We start from the raw sequence: 17,150 nt of genomic DNA, 5'->3' as shown, positions 1-17,150 counted from the left end.
TTATTATATTAAAATAGTGATTTAATAGTCATAATTAAAATATTATTAAAATAAATATTTGATAAATTATTTTCGCATAATTATCCGATTGCTATAGTTAATTAAACCAATGGTTTTAAATTTTGTGATAATATATTATTAATTAATAATACATAAAATATATTATGTACAAGTATATAGTGTGTTAAAGTTATGATTAGATCAATTTTTTCTCTTAAATTATTCATTTTTAGGTTAAAGTATATCATATGTTATTAATAAATTAATAACTCAACGTATTACTTTCGTTTTTGTTATTTATAACATTATTTATTTATTATTTGTAATTAATCACGTACGTATTTCATTGGCTCATGTAATTACCATATTAATGCACAATAAAATATATAATTCAATTAATAAATATATTAATATATTTAATTATACATTAAATAACTTATTCATGTAATAATAATGGTTGTTTTACCTAGTTTGGGGTTTAAGGATTATGTTGTAATTAACTGTACTTTAAAGGTTTAGGGATTCTCTTATTTTTTATGTTTTTATCATGTTGGGGCACTAATACTGGAAACTGTTTTCCAGTGTACATGAAGTCGTCAACACTAACACCAAGTGCGAAGATGATCTTCATGTACATGATTGCCATGATCTTCATGTTGGACTTGAACTTGAACTTCAAAAATCCATTTGGGGGACTAACCCCCCCTTATAGTACCTCTGGTGGGATTTTTTAGAAGATTTTTAACTTGTTTGATGCACCCACAAAATGGTTTGCATATGTATTTGCAAGAATAGTCTATGCTTCTCTAGAAGTGGTGGTTCTAGCAATGAATGGGATAATTGTAGGAGACAGAGAGCTGATGAGGGCATTGAGCATTAGTTGATCTTGGCAGATCCATATCTGTAAGCTGGGTTTTGAGAGAGATTTAAAGTGAGAGTATTTGATGGATAGGGTTTGGAGCCATCATTATACCCAATGAAAGAGAGTTTCAAACTGAAGCTTCCATGAGAGACAATCGGTAGAGGTGAGTCTAAGAGGAGCTTGTGCAGAAGTAATGAGGTGAAACTCATTGGTGTTGAGTACTATTGATGAGAAATAGTGAGTAGGCAGTCGTTGAGGTTTTTTTCCCTAAAACTTCCTTCCCACGTGTAAAAACTCGCACATGTGAATTACTTAAACTACATGTGCGAGATCCCTTTCCTTTGATTAATTAGAAATTTTTTGATTAATCAAAGGTCGAAACAGAGAAGGTGTGAAGGAGGAAGGGGAGACCAAGGCAACGACTACTGGAGGCTCGATTCCGATGATGATGGCTAGTGAAGGCGTTGGTGAACTTCCTCTACAACAACGAGGATGCTTTTGTGGGGACTGATTGGTTGTAGTACATCAAAGGCTGGAGGGTGTCGACTCTGGTTGTGCTAGCGACTAGCGGCGTGGTGAGGTATGCATCGTCAACAATTAGTCTGAAGGACAATGATGGAAGGAAGAATGATCGTGGACGGAATTTGGGTGTCAACAATGGGAAGAGGATAACTGGAAGATGAAGATGTAAGATCATGAAGGAGGTGATGGCGACTTTGGGTGACGGGAGAGGAGTCGAACGGACGAGGGTGAGACGAAGACCCAAGTACGTCTGCTTGCATCTTCTAGCTCTCTCATTGAAAACTGAGAGATCGATTTTGGGTATGATGAGATCGTTAGTGTGACGTGGATCAAAGACGCCACATAAGTAGAGGAGAAAGGGAAGAGGAAGGGATGACAGGGATGTAATCCAACACTAATGGTGGCTCTCCTTGAATTGTTGGAGGCGCACGGAAGCTCGACAGATGCGAGTTTTCATCGGAGAAGGCGTTCCAGAGAGTGTTTGATGGGTAGAGAAGATTTTGAACAAAAAAAATTGGAAGAAATCAGACTAAAAGGATTAATCGATTTGCTTTGATACCATATGATAAGTTGAACTGAACCATGTCTTTCAATTGAATAAAAGTGATATTTATATAATTTAGAACAGAAAAGATAAATATAGTCTCCTAAACCTACAGGAATTTAAAAAATCTTATCTCCTAAACCAAAGGGAAGATAATCCCTTAGCACTAACAAACTTTTCTAATGGAAAATAGGCTTTGTATTTACAGAATTGGCTTTGATCAAGTCAGTGTTTAATGCCGAAGGTTAAAGTAGTTTTTGTTAAAGACCGCTCTCAAGGGTATATATATCTATCATGAAAATGAAAATGTGGATTGAGAGCTTCTCCGGGTCCGTAAATCATGGTCATTTTGTTCATCATTATCCGGCCCCACAATGTCCTCTCTCACCTGCCTCTAGAGTGTATTATTTACATAAATCATAATTTGAGTCACTTAAGTTCATTAATCTTCTTCTGAAAATTCAAATCCGTATCCTTTCTCAAACCGTCTCCACCGATCCGAGGTCCATTGCTCTCCGGTTCATGTCAGTACTAATTTTACGCTAATACCCTCGTATTCAAATTATCTACTGCGCCACCTTTTTTCCGACATCGCCCATTATGTGCGGGTCCCAGCGAACTAATCCCAACCAATTAATGGTTTTATACACTAATTAAGGAAAGTCTGGAAATAGTGATTTCATTGGAAAACAACTATTTGGGGATGAATTAATCAGGGAAGAAAAATTCTACTCCAAATTCCATCCCGGTAATCAACTATAGGGGGGATAATTAGGTAACTCTCCTTGAATTAAACCGAAATGGACAAGGAATTGTTAATGGAATTCACTTTCTATTTGGCTCCTCTAACCACTAAGCGAGTGGAAGCGAGAGGGATTAGAGATAATTACCGATTACAGTTGGATTAGTTCCATCTCAAGCAATGCTCTCCCCGGTCCCACCACGCTCTCGGCTCTGCGGACTCTGTCCCTCTCTCCCAGACGTGCTCACAAAAACCGCTTTCCCCTCGTTTTCTTCTTTCTCGTTCTCTCACTCACCCTCTTTGCTTTAACATTACTGCGCCGGCATTCATTCCAACCCGTCTATTCGTGTTTTCTTTCCTTTTTCTTCTTCTGTTCTGAGGACCTAAATTGCCGTCTAACGTGTCCAGAATTCCTTCCGATTTCTCCTCGTCTGCCCCTGGAAACACCGGCTCAGCTTCTCCATGGTTGGACTCTCCTGAGTGGGGGAAAATGGCCTCAGGAGGTTACAGAAATGGCGGCACTAAGTCGTCTCTCAAGCTCGATCGCCCGCTCTCCGTCAACTCCAGTGTCCGACCTTCCTTGAAGCCCAAGACCTCCACCGCTCCCTCGGCTGCTCGCAGGAGCAGCCCCGCCTCGCTCACCGGAGCCAAAGATGATACTGGAGGTTGTTTTTTTCGGACGCTTTCCTGCTCTTTTAAGTGCATTTTTATGATGATTTTTTTGGGTGGTTTTCTATGGTGAACTGTTCTTGGTGGATGGTCTTTGAGTTTTGCGGTTTTCTTTCTCTTTTTTCCTGCTGTGATCTGTGCGTATCTCTGCCCACGGGCTTCCTCACCTTCTTCTGTGTGCACATTGGAGGTCTTGTTGGTTCCGGTTTGATGGCACTTTAGATCGACTTCGTGTATTTTAGTTGTGATTTGTTCAATTTTTTTAGTGATATTGCTTTTGTTTTTCTCCGAAAATTCAGTTTTCGGCGTAAGGAGGAAATCTCGCCTGGTGCTCGCTACTGGTTTTGAGCACCGGATGATTTAGAGTCAGTAAATGTTGCGATTTTCTCTCGTTTATATCAATTTGTTATTTCTTTCAAATCAATTCGCCTAGGATTTAGGTATGTTTGGTTTGGGGCCTAGTTAAATTCTCTGGTTTACTGAGGATTTACATCTTAACAGGAACTTTTTTGGCAAGTATTCTACTCGATGGTGCAGGCTAATTCTATTTATAAAGTCAACAGTGTATGCTTTATTTAGGATGTATTTTGATGTTCAACAATTTATGAATTGATGTATTTTCCTCGGTGGAGAGCATAAAGGATTTGCATAAATTCCCTTTTGCAAAAGCTCTTTGGTATGCTGCTTTGTTCTCTGAGTATTGGGGAATTTTCTCACATCCGGATCTACTTATTTTGCAGCTACAGTTAGCTTCTGAAACTTTGAGAAGCGGCACTGTGGTTGTGATAAATGTTGAGTTGTAATCTATTTTATCAATCTACTAGAAATGTTATTTAACTTTTGGAAAATAACGTGCATTGCAATGCATTCTGGAAATGTTTTATTTTGTTCTGTTTGCAAGTATTGAACTGGCATTCTCCATCTAATTCTCATTTATTATTGCCTAATTCATATTTCTCCTTTCTTGCTTGACCAAATCATGTTTTTTAATGGTTGTTTCTGTGGCAGTTCCTGGAAGAGTTCGAGTTGCTGTAAGATTGCGACCTCGAAATGCGGAGGAATTGGTTGCAGATGCTGATTTTGCTGATTGTGTGGAATTGCAGCCTGAGGTTTTCCCTTTATATACTTAACCATCTCTTTATCTTTCTTCTATTATTGTTTCTTACACGTCATTGCCGTATGAAATGCTTTGAAATTTCAATTTCTTACGTGGTCATGTGTCTGATTGTTTTACGGTCTCTTATTCAGCTCAAAAGGTTGAAGCTTCGAAAGAACAACTGGGATTCAGACACTTATGAGTTTGATGAACTGCTCACGGAATTTGCATCACAGAAGCGTGTTTATGAAGTTGTGGCAAAGCCTGTTGTAGAGGTTGGTATTGTCAAACTTACTTAGCATATGGTTTCTTAGAAATTTTCTTTTTTTATTGAACTTTATATGGTCTTTTTGGATTTCCAAAAAATCTGTAGGCAAACTTGTTTCCTTTGTGTTCTCCTTTTGTTTCAAATATTAATACACACATACTCACCTCCTGTAACCCTTGGTGAGATTAAAACCCAAGACCCTGCATCCCATTCCTCCCCCTCCCCATTCCTCCTCCTCCTCCTCCTCCTCCTCCTCCTCCTCCTCCTCCTCCCCGACCATGTGGTGTCCATTGAGCCAAAAGCTCAACTTCCAAAAGTAGGATGCAGTTGACACTAGAAACGTCACATCTCCTGTGCTCTCCCTTTTCATGATACTTAAGAGAGAAATGTAGGATTTGAAAGTTCTTATGTTTTTCTTTAACTCTCTCTTTCAAGCAAACCCTATAGCTATTTTTCCTTTGTTGGATTTGTTTGCGTATCTCCTTAATTTTCACTTGATGATGGCAGTAGATGCTGTTGCTGTGTCAGTGAATGGTCTATCAATATTGGCATAGTTACAGGAGTTCGTCTCTGTACACCTTGATTGTCTAAATGTCCTTTCCTTTTCTGTTGACAATTGTTTGTTTATGAAAAATACCAGTGCTAAAAAAAAAGTATCCTAATGTAAAAAGAAAGTAATTATAGCAAGGAAATACTATGAACTTAGTGCAGCAGAGCCACTTGTAGTGGGTTCAGAAACTGTCAGCTATTGGATAACTCTGCAGCCACTTAATGAATTTCTTGAAATCCAGTATAATTTTATAACACATCAAATGATTACTAAGATGAATTTTTTTTTCATCGAACAAAAAACTACTAAGCTGAAACTTTTTACTGTTTTTAAGTAACTTTTCAAATTAAATATGGTGCTCATGGACTAGAAGGCAGTTAATGACGATTTGTCTCCAGCACACATGTTTTGGTTCTTTTGAGATTTTAATTTCTGTCGGAATGCTGCATTTTACTGATCTTTGTTCACTCTATGCTATGACCAAGAGCATAGCAATCCATATACTGATATTAGTAATTTACTCTATGCTATGACCCAGAGCATTACAGTCTGTATGTCATTAGTTGCTTGTTTGCTTGTTTTCCAGAACCAAAGTCTTCTGACAAACTATGACTGAAATATTCTCTAATCTTTTCTGGACACCTAAATTTTTTCCTGTCCCCTTTAAATTGTTTATTTTATTGCTGCAACTTAAAGATGATTTCCATTAGCAAGGAAGGTACCATTCATCCACAACTTGGAGGCTCTACTTGTTAGTAATTGAGCATTCCGACTATTGGTTTGAGCTTGTAAAGATACTGTGTTTTAGTTGGCCAGTGGTCTCTTAAACTTTGGCTAGTCATTTTGAGAGGAATTCATCCTTTTTCGCATGGTATTATAAAAACTCCATGTATATGCTCTTTGTAGTCTCCATTTATTTGTTCTTCACTTCTTCGGTCAGGTTTTTTGTTTAGGCCTGGATGTGAGGGGGAATGTTGTTGGATAAACTTCCTCCATTGTGTAGCGGCATATGCGATTGACCATTTAAAAAAAAAAAAAAAACTTTATTGGCATCTAAGGCTTGTTGTTTGATGATGAAAGAAGTGTTGGAAGAGAAAAAGTGCTACATTTTCTTGGACTTATAAAGATTAGTTGAATATGAGTTGGGAAGAGATCTCTCAACTTTGGCTAGTCATCTTGGAAGGAGTTGGCCCAATTTTAACATGTATTAGGGAAAATTCATTCTCATATGTCTATGTTATGAGCCACATTTGTTTTCTGTGGTCAGTGTGTGTAAGTTCTCCATGCCTTGGGTCAGGTTGTTTGCTCGTGCTTACACACGAGGGATAGTATTGGTGGGTAGAGATTATTACCATTTGTAGCTATGGTTTCAGTTTATAAATATTTTATACTTTTTTATTAGTTGGGAAGAGGCCTCTTAACTTTAGCTAATCATTTTGAGAGGAATCAGCTCAGCTTTATCAATGGTGAAAGATTTCCACTAACGTGGGCTACAATCTAAAATACATTAGTGGAGAGGATGCTCAAAACCTCTGTTTTGATTTATTTTTTAAGTTGTATTTAGTTCATTCTTTTGTTGTGTTGAACTTCATTAAGTACTCATGTGTCTTCTGTCTGTAGAGCGTTCTTGAGGGCTACAATGGAACAGTAATGGCATATGGACAGACGGGCACTGGGAAGACTTTCACTCTAGGACGACTAGGAGAGAAAGACACTGCTGATCGTGGCATTATGGTGCGCTCAATGGAAGATATTCTTGCAGATATTTCTCCAGACACTGATTCAGTTTCGGTCTCCTATTTGCAGGTTACGGTTTGTTCTAAGTTTTTTAGTCTTACTTGCAGTTTGTCCTGAGTTCTTTAGTTTTACTTGGTTTATGGCTCTCTCTCTTTTTCTGTTGAAGCTTGGAAATTCACTGAACATTAATTTCTTCAGTTTCATTAGTCTTATTGTCTTGAAGTTTGCCAACATTGCAGCTTTACATGGAAACCATCCAAGACCTACTTGATCCTGGAAATGATAACATTCCAATTGTGGAAGATCCAAAAACTGGAGATGTTTCAGTGCCTGGGGCAACCCTCGTGGATATCAGGGATCAGCAGAGCTTCTTGGACCTGCTTCAGGTTGGAGAAGCGCATCGATTTGCTGCAAATACGAAATTGAATACTGAATCCTCTCGAAGCCATGCCATTTTGTTGGTAAATCTCTTATAAAATTGCCAACCTTTGAATCTATAATCTTTAATGGTTGCTGACTGATTGAATGACATATATATTTGGTATAGGTACATGTTAGGAGGTCTATCAAGGGTAGGCATGATAGGGAAGTGGCTGTTTCAAGTGAAAATGGCAATACTACACTGTTGACAAAACCTTTGAAGCCACCTCTTATTAGAAGAAGCAAGTTGGTTGTGGTAGATCTTGCAGGTTCAGAGCGTATAGATAAATCGGGTACATTCAGAAATTTTTTGTCCACCCAGTATCTATCCTTTTCTGGCACAAACAAGAAAGTACCTATCCTGTTATGAAATATCCTCTCATAATATGGACCTTTGAGCAATGATTTTTTTCTGTGTTGTTTTCAGGAAGTGAGGGACACACATTAGAGGAAGCAAAGTCTATTAATCTCTCTCTCAGCGCTCTGGGAAAGTGCATCAATGCACTAGCAGAAAACAGTCCACATGTGCCAGTTCGTGATTCTAAACTTACAAGGTTGCTCAGGGATTCATTTGGAGGTGAGATTCTTTTTATACAAGATGAAGCCATTACTTATTGTGCTTGATTTTGTGTACTTTTTCAACTTGTTTTGTTGCTGCTATCAGACAAATCATCACTCTTGCTTCTCCAGAGAGTTGTTTATTATTTCGTGTACTTTTTTTCTCAACTTGTTGTTTATTTGTTTTTGATACAGTGAAATAGGACATTATGAATTATTTTTGCTTCTGTTTTAGTTGCCTTAATTATGCTGCCTGACATCTTATTCTGGCTGTCCAGGTACTGCAAGAACATCATTGGTTGTGACAATAGGTCCATCTCCACGACATCGTGGAGAAACAGCAAGCACAATTATGTTTGGACAAAGGGTATGAACAAGCCCATTTTGTCTTGGGTCCTGCCTTTTCTTCTGTTTTTTCTTCTTTTTAAAAACTTTAGTTCGTGATGGGAGCTTTGTGCACTGGGAAGGTTAATTGAGCGGTGTTCTCACTTCTGGTTGTACCATTTTGTTTCCCTTTGTTTCCTGCAATGAATTTTTGAAATTTTAATAGACAACATATAGAACTTGTCTTGTAGGCAATGAAAGTGGAGAACATGGTCAAGCTAAAGGAAGAATTTGACTACAAAAGTTTGGCTCGCAGGCTGGACGTACAATTAGAGAAATTGGTTGCAGACCATGAAAGACAACAGAAAGCTTTTGAGGATGAAGTTGAGAGAATTAGCTTAGAAGCACAAAATCGAATCTCCGAAGCAGAAAGAAACTATGCAGAAGCATTGGAGGTCTGTTACTTCTGCCTACTTTCAATACATGTTTTACCTAAGCTTATGATGTCATGGCAATTTTCAATCTGATGGGAGTTCTAATCGCTGTTGTGTTTTTGGGACTGGTAATATTGTTATGTTAATTACATACTGAGCTTGTTGTTGTTGATTGACTGGGTTTTAATTAATATTTCATAATTTATTTGACGTGACCTTACTCTACTTGTAGAATGATAGACTAAAATACCAAAATGATTATATGGAGTCCATAAAGAAGATGGAGGAGCAGTTGGTTACGAGTCAGCAAAAGCTAAGAAATGACAGACCTGGAGTTGGGGCCAAAGATGAATATTCAGATAAGCCATGTAACAGCCAGGTTTATACTACTGCTTATAATTTAAGTCATACAGTTTACATGTTTTAGTGATTCTTATCTGGTTATATTTTATGCTAAAAGGGCTAGTGTAACAATTATCCTAGCACACGATGGTTCAAAATGGAGGAGAATTATTCATATAGTAGACTCCAGAATGGATGGGACAAAGCTTTGATTGATGATGATGACAGCTATTGGTCCTCAATGCATTTTATTTATCGTGCAATCCTTGGCATATATGTAGTAGTTTGAACTTTAGTGAGTTCACAGGAAAACTTTTAGCCATTTGTAAAGTTAAGGTGAAACAGTCTCCCCATTCTGATGTATAGGGAACCAGTTCCTCTGCCTTGGAGGTTGCTGAGCTCAGAGAACTGCTTGAGAATGAAGTCTGTATGCGAAAAGATGCTGAAGAGGAAGTCAGCAATCTCAAAAGTCAAATGGTACAATGGAAAAGGTCGGAGGTATGGTTACTGTTTAATCAGTATATATTTACTTTCCTTTTTATCCTTTTTTTGTTGGTATTCTTTTATGTACAGGTTGTTTTCTGCACATGAATAGCTTTTGGTTGTCCTAGGCATCTGGAAATGCTGAGATTTTAAGACTTCGAAAGATGTTAGAAGATGAGGACTGTCAAAAGCAAAAACTTGAAGAAGAGATTACACTGCTTCGGAGTCAGCTTTTGCAATTAAGTTTTGAAGCTGATCAGGTATATAGTTACAGAGATTGTTCATACCCAATCTGATTCAAATCATATTCTTAGAACTCTTTTAGATGGTCAATGTTAAACCAGTTATAATTTGCTTCTCTATATTTCATTTGATTTGTTATAACGAAACAACATTTAACTTCAAATTTCTCTGTTCATGTGTTAATCATACTTTACTAGACGAGGAGGAACCTTGATAGAGGTGGATCTGGAAAAGTAGTCAATAATTTGGACTCCCTTATGAGTCAAGTTAGGCACATGCAACTCAGAGAGTCAGGAAATGGACAAAAAGCTTCAATTGCAAAACTCTTTGAACAAGGTACTTTATTTAATCGAGAGCTATTCATAAAAGTGATATCACTAATTTCTCATTTATCTACCTTTACCTATTTATTTTTACTGAATTGACATAGATGCTATGCATATGGCAGTGGGACTGCAAAAGATTTTGTCCTTGCTCGAGTCGGAAGATGCTGATGTTCGGATTCATGCGGTGAAAGTGGTGGCAAATCTTGCTGCAGAAGGTAGGTTGTCAGTATGTCTAGAGAGATATGCTGTTTGGTTCTGAAAGTGTGTGGTTTAATGGTGCTGGGATCACAAGTGGATGTTTCTAGTATAAGAGCTTTTCCACACTCACGCTACAAAGTTTAGTGTCACTCCTAGTTTCCATGTAAGTATATGCAAGCATTGACAAGCAAAACTAATTCATGTGCTCAAAACACCTGGCAGCTGCCTTAAGGTAGCCTATGTATTTCATCAGCGTCATTTACATATATTTTCTCAATTTCCTTAGTGGTTGAGAATTACAGATTGCAACTGGTGTTAGTATAAATATTGAATCTGACGATGGTGAAGCTTCGTGCACTTTTTTGGTTTAGTTGTTATCAACAGATCATTCGTTTTTTTTGGGTTTAGTTGTTATCAACAGATCATTCTCAAAAAAAAAAAAAAAAAAAAAACAGATCATTCTGAGTTGACGGATTCCAAGTCATGCATATATCATTGATGGTTCAAATCAATGGAAATTATGCTACGAGTGTCATTGGTTCGTGAATTCATGCCTATCCCAACATATCAAAATGGGAACCTGTATTCCATAAAAAATTTGAAGACATCTGTTTGCTCTATCATCCATGTTTTGTAGGTACAAAGTGTATCATGTCTTCTTCAAATGTTGATATGATATTTTTGGTGTACATCATGTGTTATTATCCAGTTTTATTTGGGAAGATGTAGTTTTGATATTTGTTCTATTATGTTTACTGGTAAAACTCGATTTGCTTTGCTGCTCTATGCTTTTCATTTTATCAATAATGAAATAGAGCAACTATTAACTTTCAGTTGACGCTTATTCAATATCATCAACGTTCTTTCTTTGTAACCTTCTATTACTCTCTTTTTTTATGCTTTTGTGTTGAATCTTCTTTGGCTCTTATATTTTTTATCAGATGGTTACCATGTAAAAACCTTCTCTATCTCCAGATAAAAGTTAGACATAGTCAATGTTTATTACTTGTTGCAGAAGCAAATCAGGAGAAGATTGTAGAAGTGGGTGGCCTTACTTCTTTGCTGATGCTCCTTAGAAGCTCAGAAGATGAGACTATACGAAGAGTAGCTGCAGGTGCAATTGCAAACCTGGCAATGAATGGTAACTACTCTGACCATTAGCTGTGAAATATGTATTCCTTTATTTGCGATTTACTAAATCTGTTTAGTGTGCAAAGCTCCCATTAGTGCCACTGCTATGGGATCCTGACAATAGTGTTTTGGTTTTTTCCTTATCTTTTTGTGTTGCAGAAACAAACCAGGAGCTCATTATGGCTCAAGGGGGAATTAGTTTGCTATCAATTACTTCTGCGGAGGCTGATGACCCTCAAACCCTTCGAATGGTTGCTGGAGCCATAGCTAATCTATGTGGAAATGGTAAAGTTGCCATCTTTGTTACTATTTAGGTTTAGATAGTGGCCAAATGTCATGGACATGTCACTAACTGAAAGTTTAGATATTTCTCTGCTGCTAGTTTTTATTCCTTTTAAGTAATGGTATCGTTTTTCCTACTTCGCAAAGATGTAGTAAATTGCTTTGCTTTTTAGTGTTCTAAAATTGAGTGGTCTATTGTATAAACTGGTCTGGTATTTGACCCTATCTAAGTATTGAGTGGAATCTTGATTCCATTTTGGCAGCCCAACTGTAAAGAAGCTTAGTACTATCTGAAGTTTAGCACTGTGGTACATTTCATTGTTGATTTTTCAGATAAGTTGCAGACAAGGCTAAGAGGCGAAGGTGGTATTAAGGCATTGTTAGGGATGGTTCGATGTGCCCATCCTGATGTCCTTGCCCAAGTAGCTCGAGGTATTGCCAATTTCGCAAAATGTGAATCTAGAGCATCTACTCAAGGTAAGATATCTTCATTCTTCCCTGACTTTTGTGTGTTTTGAGGCATCATTTTTCTAGCCAGTTACAATTTTAGCTCTATTAGTCACATCCACAAAGAGGCCGCATTGTCAAAGGAACAATCCATGTTAATCAGAAGAATTAAACCAGAGGATTTTTTAAAGAGAAACTTGTGGTCTGGGTTCTTTGGTGTCAATTTTGCTCTCAAAGATGTTAGAGAAGTGTGAAGTACACTTGAGTTTCACGATTCATTGCAACTGCTAGGCTTGTTGTAGGAAACAAAACAATCTTGTTACCATTCTTCGGTCAAAAGACACGGTTTAGTATAGCATCACAGGTAAACCTACTAATAAACTGTTACCCTTTTTGCAACTTTAACATAATTGTTAAAATTTGGGTGAAGCTCGTACCGTCAGCTATTCTAGTCTATGGTGGACTGAATGTAGGGAAGACGCAAGATCAATTACTTCATATATGAAGGATTTTCAGATAAAACCTTACTGCCACGTTGGTGGGGGGTAGAAGGACATTAATGGTTGTAAGTTTTTGGTGCGAGAGCTGTGATCCTCTTTAGAGACTTCACCACTACTATAGAAGCTCAATATCTTGTTGACAGTCACAATACTCCTCACGTTTTCTGTTATTGTGAAAACATCCATGTGATGGTTAGTGTTTGTGGAACACTTTCTTCTTTCACATGTTTGAGCTAGTGACTTCATCGCTGTTACTGCAGGGATGAAAACTGGAAGATCTCTGTTGATCGATGACGGTGCTCTCCCTTGGATTGTCCAGAATGCCAACAATGAAGCATCGCCTATCAGACGTCACATTGAATTAGCACTGTGTCACTTGGCACAACACGGTGAGTGGCGTTTACGTTGTTGAGTCAAGGCATTGACTACGGAAGTTACTTATTCAATCTTTCCTCCTTTCAGAAGTTAATGTCAAGGACATGATTGGTGGGGGTGCCTTATGGGAGCTAGTCCGTATCTCACGGGATTGCTCTCGTGAAGATATAAGAAATCTTGCACATAGAACTTTAACCTCAAGCCCTACATTCCAAGCTGAATTAAGACGGTTGCGCATAGAATTGTAAAAGAGAAAATTGTTCCAGGTACATCTCCATTGCTCCTCCTCAAATTGCACAAAGTGAGCTTCTTCTTGCCTCCGCAGTAGTTAAGTGTCTCCCATTTTTTGGCGGGGGACAGGGAGGTGTGATTTTCCTTTTCGTTTTTGTATGGAAGTTGATGATGTAAATCGGCTGTTTGATCCTCTTTCTTTCAATTGATTGTGTTGTTGTAGCATACATGGGTCTTCCGGACCCAACACATTCTAGCTGAAAAATGCTTCTTGTATTTACTCTCTTTTTTGGTAAGAGAACGTATTTAGTATATGTGCAATGAAAAATGTCTTTTTTCTTTAATTAAAAAGGTAAAGAGCCTCGACAAAGGGACCAAAAACAAAAAACAAAAAAAACAGGGCAAGGTCCATTTTATTCAGCGAGCCAGCTGGCTATCTCTATCTTGTCCACCAAAACATCCCCCGTAGCGTCATGGACCTCTCAAATCCTCTCCAATTTGTCCTTGACCACATGCGGGTTCCCCTTCGCGACCTCCTCGCGCCCTTGTGTTTTGAAATCGAACTCGCACCCGTGCTCCTCCGGGTACCTGTGCACGTTGCAAAAGGTGCTCCCGCACCGGCACGAGAATCCCATCACCCCCACGCGTTTCCTGCACGTAAAGCATCGGTTCTTCACCGTCACCGAACTCGATGGTGCAGCCGCAGACGTCGACGCTGGTAAAGAAGAAACCGGTCCAGATGATAAAGGCGCCGCCGAAACGCCGTTCTGAGACACGACCGATTCGGTCTTCGGTGCGTTGAGAGACTTTTCCACTGCGGCTTTAGTCGAAGCTGCCTGTTCTTGTTTGATTTTGTAATCTCGGTAGCAGACGGAGCAGAGGTTTAGAGTCGCGGCGCTACCGAAGAAACCACAGCCGTTGGCGCAGGGCGTGACGCTTTCCGCCATCTGATAGTGGGTTCCATCCTGAAATCGCTTCAAGCTATCCTCCGAAGCCATCTTCCTCCTTTCCCCTTGGGCTTTGAATTCAGAATCGCAGAGATGCTGAGATAAGAGGGAGGGCTTGTTTCCTTTTGATCGTCAGTGTCACCTGGAAAGGAGGAGCGCTTCAGGATTAGAGATTGTTAAGGTGAATGATTTGGGAAATCTACATCGAATCAAAATATAAACCGGCTCCCCGAACCGACTTAGCCATCCCATTGGCTGAAATACCCTCCCGATGAACACTTTTTCTCGGTACCGTATCCTTTTCAAAGAATATTTTGGTCAATCTCCATCTCTGATGTGATTTGTTTTATTTTTGAATTGGTTCCCTTCAAGTAGGAAAAACGAAATACCTGTCCAGGAATTTTCTACTACAAAAACCACTACTCCAAAGCCAAGAACAGATCTATAATCACAAATTATTCCTACTATTCGAAAAGAACGAAATGCCTGATTACGATTTCGCTAACGAAAATTTTCAGGTAGAAGAAGGAAAAGATGTTCGGATTAAAGGAGGAGGAAGAAGATGACGTTGAAAAAGAGAAAGGAAAGCATCCGAATTCAAGTTTGTTTACCTAAAGATGACGATCCTTGAAGGCCTTGCTGTATTTTCTTGTTTTTCGGTTCGTTTCCTCCAGTACCGTCACTGAACAGGGTAGAATGAAAAAAATCTCCCAATTCGAGACGTGAAGGAAAAGAAACAGGCCTTCTTAATTCCGATTTAACGACGGTTTTCCTGATTTTATATTTTAAATTACTTTTTCTTTCTTTAATCGGGCATTGTTTGCATTACTGAATATTATATTTAAAACTCCTTTTAAACCGAGCTTCCTAACCCTTTCCATGCCAGTGATTCATCTTACTACAACGCGTATTTCCGAGGCCGAGTAACCGCTTAATTTTGGATTGTGGCCAGGGGGCCAGTAGCCACCGGGCGTGATAAAGCTTTCAGGCGCCAGCACCTCAAAATAACCCTTTCTCTATTTGGACTTTGGACAATTCCTTTTCTCTTTTATACTCCTATTTCATTTTTGGAATATTAGAAAAATATCAAGTGCTGGACACATAATCAAGTGTAATAAAATGGGTAAAACTATAAATGTTATTCAGAATATAAGAATAATCATATTTCTTAATGTAATATATTTAAATTATTAAATAATTTTATTATTTGAAGATTGTAGAAATTATGATTAAAAATATATATACAATTTTATATTTAATTATGTGCTTATATTACTCTTGCAACGGGAATAACTGAAAATAAGTTACCTCTAAAAAATATGATAGTTGATATACTTATTAAATTTATTTTAAAATTACATTAAATATATATACATAAATTTATATTTAACAACTGAAAATAAGGTTCCTTTTAAAAATATATACTTGTTAAGAATTATAAAAAGAACCAATAAACCTAAGCGGTCCAACTTGAAAATTATACAGTGATGGTGTGGATATACTAAGGCAAGTTAAACGTAGAAAAAAGATAATAAAAATATACTTAAATAGTCATATTTTATAGAAAAAATATAGAAAATATGATTTGATTTCTTAATTACTTTGGGAATATCTAAGTAAGAAATATATGTTAGGTTAATCAATAATTTATTAAATATTAAAATACATTTTTAAGGATAGTGATATTAATAATTGTTAGATAAGAACTTCAAGTTTTAAATTATACAGTCACTCTAATAAATATAGACACACATATACATGACACATAAATATGCATATAAACATATATAGACACTAACAAAGTATTAAAAAGTGATTCACCTAGAATTGGTATTTGTTCCCTCCTAAAATGATTTTTACTTTCACTTTGAGTGAGGATGTTGTAGGTGTTTCAAAATTTAAAATTTAAAACTCAAGATGGCTTAGATGGAGTTGTTGTTTAGGTTGATTGGTTCATATATGACTAGGTTTTACACTTTTTACCAGATAATTTGGGTTTAAACCAAACAATTCAAATATTAGCAATGTTGTTAGACCTAGACTGGCCAAATCCTGTCAAATCTACGAGTACATATAAACCAAGAGTAGGGGGGATGATATAATGGCTAATTCCAAATTGTAATCTTACTGAATTACTGAAGCAAGTCATGCAGTAAATGTACAAATTTATGGTGGTTCACAATCCAAAATCAGGTTACTATGTCTACTCTTAAGGCGTTTGTAGTTCATAGTTGAATCTACAAATCATCAATCCAATGACATCTGCAACAATAGATGTAAATGGTCCAAATTATAGCATGTGCCCAACACTTGGGATTTATGGTCAATAGCAACTAGGTACAAACACTTAGAACCACCAAAGTGGTTTTCAATAACAAACAACCAATTAGCTTATTCAAGTCTTGATCAGTCTATAGCACGACAATGATTACTTGCTTTATAATTAAGCTCATACCCTCTTTAATAAAGCAAATATTGCAATCATATATAAAACATAAAAGAATACACCTAATTCCTAGGTGATTCTACCACAACAAAAAGAAACTCAATTCAATCTCATAAGAATAATTTCAAAGTTTGTTGGAAGATATGGATATGTTGGAGGATCATTGATGTAATTAATTTATGTTTTCTATCACCTTTTCACTTTTACTAGGGTGAAGGGTATAATTATAATATTATATTTTATCAATTATAATAATATATTTTATCATTTATAAATAGAGCTTAAGGGGGAGGATTTGGACTAAGTCATAGCCCTCTTCTTCTTCCTTCTCTTTTTTACTCAAGATGTAATCCATGAAGTCCTGAAAATCAACATGGTATTAAAATAATTATTGATTTTTAGGACTCCTCTGAGAGTATACTACTCTATTCTCTGTATTTTTGGCCCCATTTTCTATTTTTGTGAGTAAGGTC

The 17,150-nt window shown here is 37.3% G+C and overlaps 2 protein-coding genes across 3 annotated transcripts; one reads left to right on the top strand and one right to left on the bottom strand.

The window, feature by feature from the left end:
- Positions 1–2,962: 2,962 nt before the first annotated feature.
- On the top strand, positions 2,963–13,612 carry LOC137967185 (kinesin-like protein KIN-UB). 2 transcript variants are annotated; one of them, XM_068813662.1, is made up of 19 exons: positions 2,963–3,335; positions 4,348–4,448; positions 4,588–4,710; positions 6,874–7,059; positions 7,230–7,451; positions 7,538–7,703; positions 7,838–7,987; positions 8,247–8,335; positions 8,544–8,747; positions 8,959–9,105; positions 9,435–9,566; positions 9,680–9,811; positions 9,992–10,130; positions 10,243–10,335; positions 11,334–11,459; positions 11,609–11,734; positions 12,065–12,208; positions 12,939–13,067; positions 13,141–13,612. In XM_068813662.1, the coding sequence occupies exons 1-19, from the start codon at positions 3,161–3,163 to the stop codon at positions 13,299–13,301; spliced, it is 2,745 nt and encodes a 914-aa protein (XP_068669763.1). In that variant the 5' UTR covers positions 2,963–3,160; the 3' UTR covers positions 13,302–13,612. The 2 variants fall into 2 exon arrangements, with proteins under 2 accessions (XP_068669763.1, XP_068669762.1); XM_068813661.1 differs by having other exon boundaries at positions 10,225–10,335.
- Positions 13,613–13,766: 154 nt separating this feature from the next.
- On the bottom strand, positions 13,767–14,282 carry LOC137935352 (zinc finger A20 and AN1 domain-containing stress-associated protein 1-like). Its single transcript, XM_068780013.1, has one exon. It carries the CDS (start codon positions 14,280–14,282, stop codon positions 13,767–13,769), a length of 516 nt encoding a protein of 171 aa, XP_068636114.1.
- Positions 14,283–17,150: the final 2,868 nt, after the last annotated feature.

Source organism: Aristolochia californica, unplaced genomic scaffold (genome assembly GCF_029961685.1).
Source record: "Aristolochia californica isolate CCGP_79_NKW_82.1479 unplaced genomic scaffold, dmAriCali1.0.hap1 SCAF_6, whole genome shotgun sequence".
Classification (NCBI taxonomy): domain Eukaryota; kingdom Viridiplantae; phylum Streptophyta; class Magnoliopsida; order Piperales; family Aristolochiaceae; genus Aristolochia; species Aristolochia californica.
The sequence above is the reverse complement of the archived record's forward strand: the minus strand, read 5'-3'. Positions and strand labels throughout refer to the sequence as shown.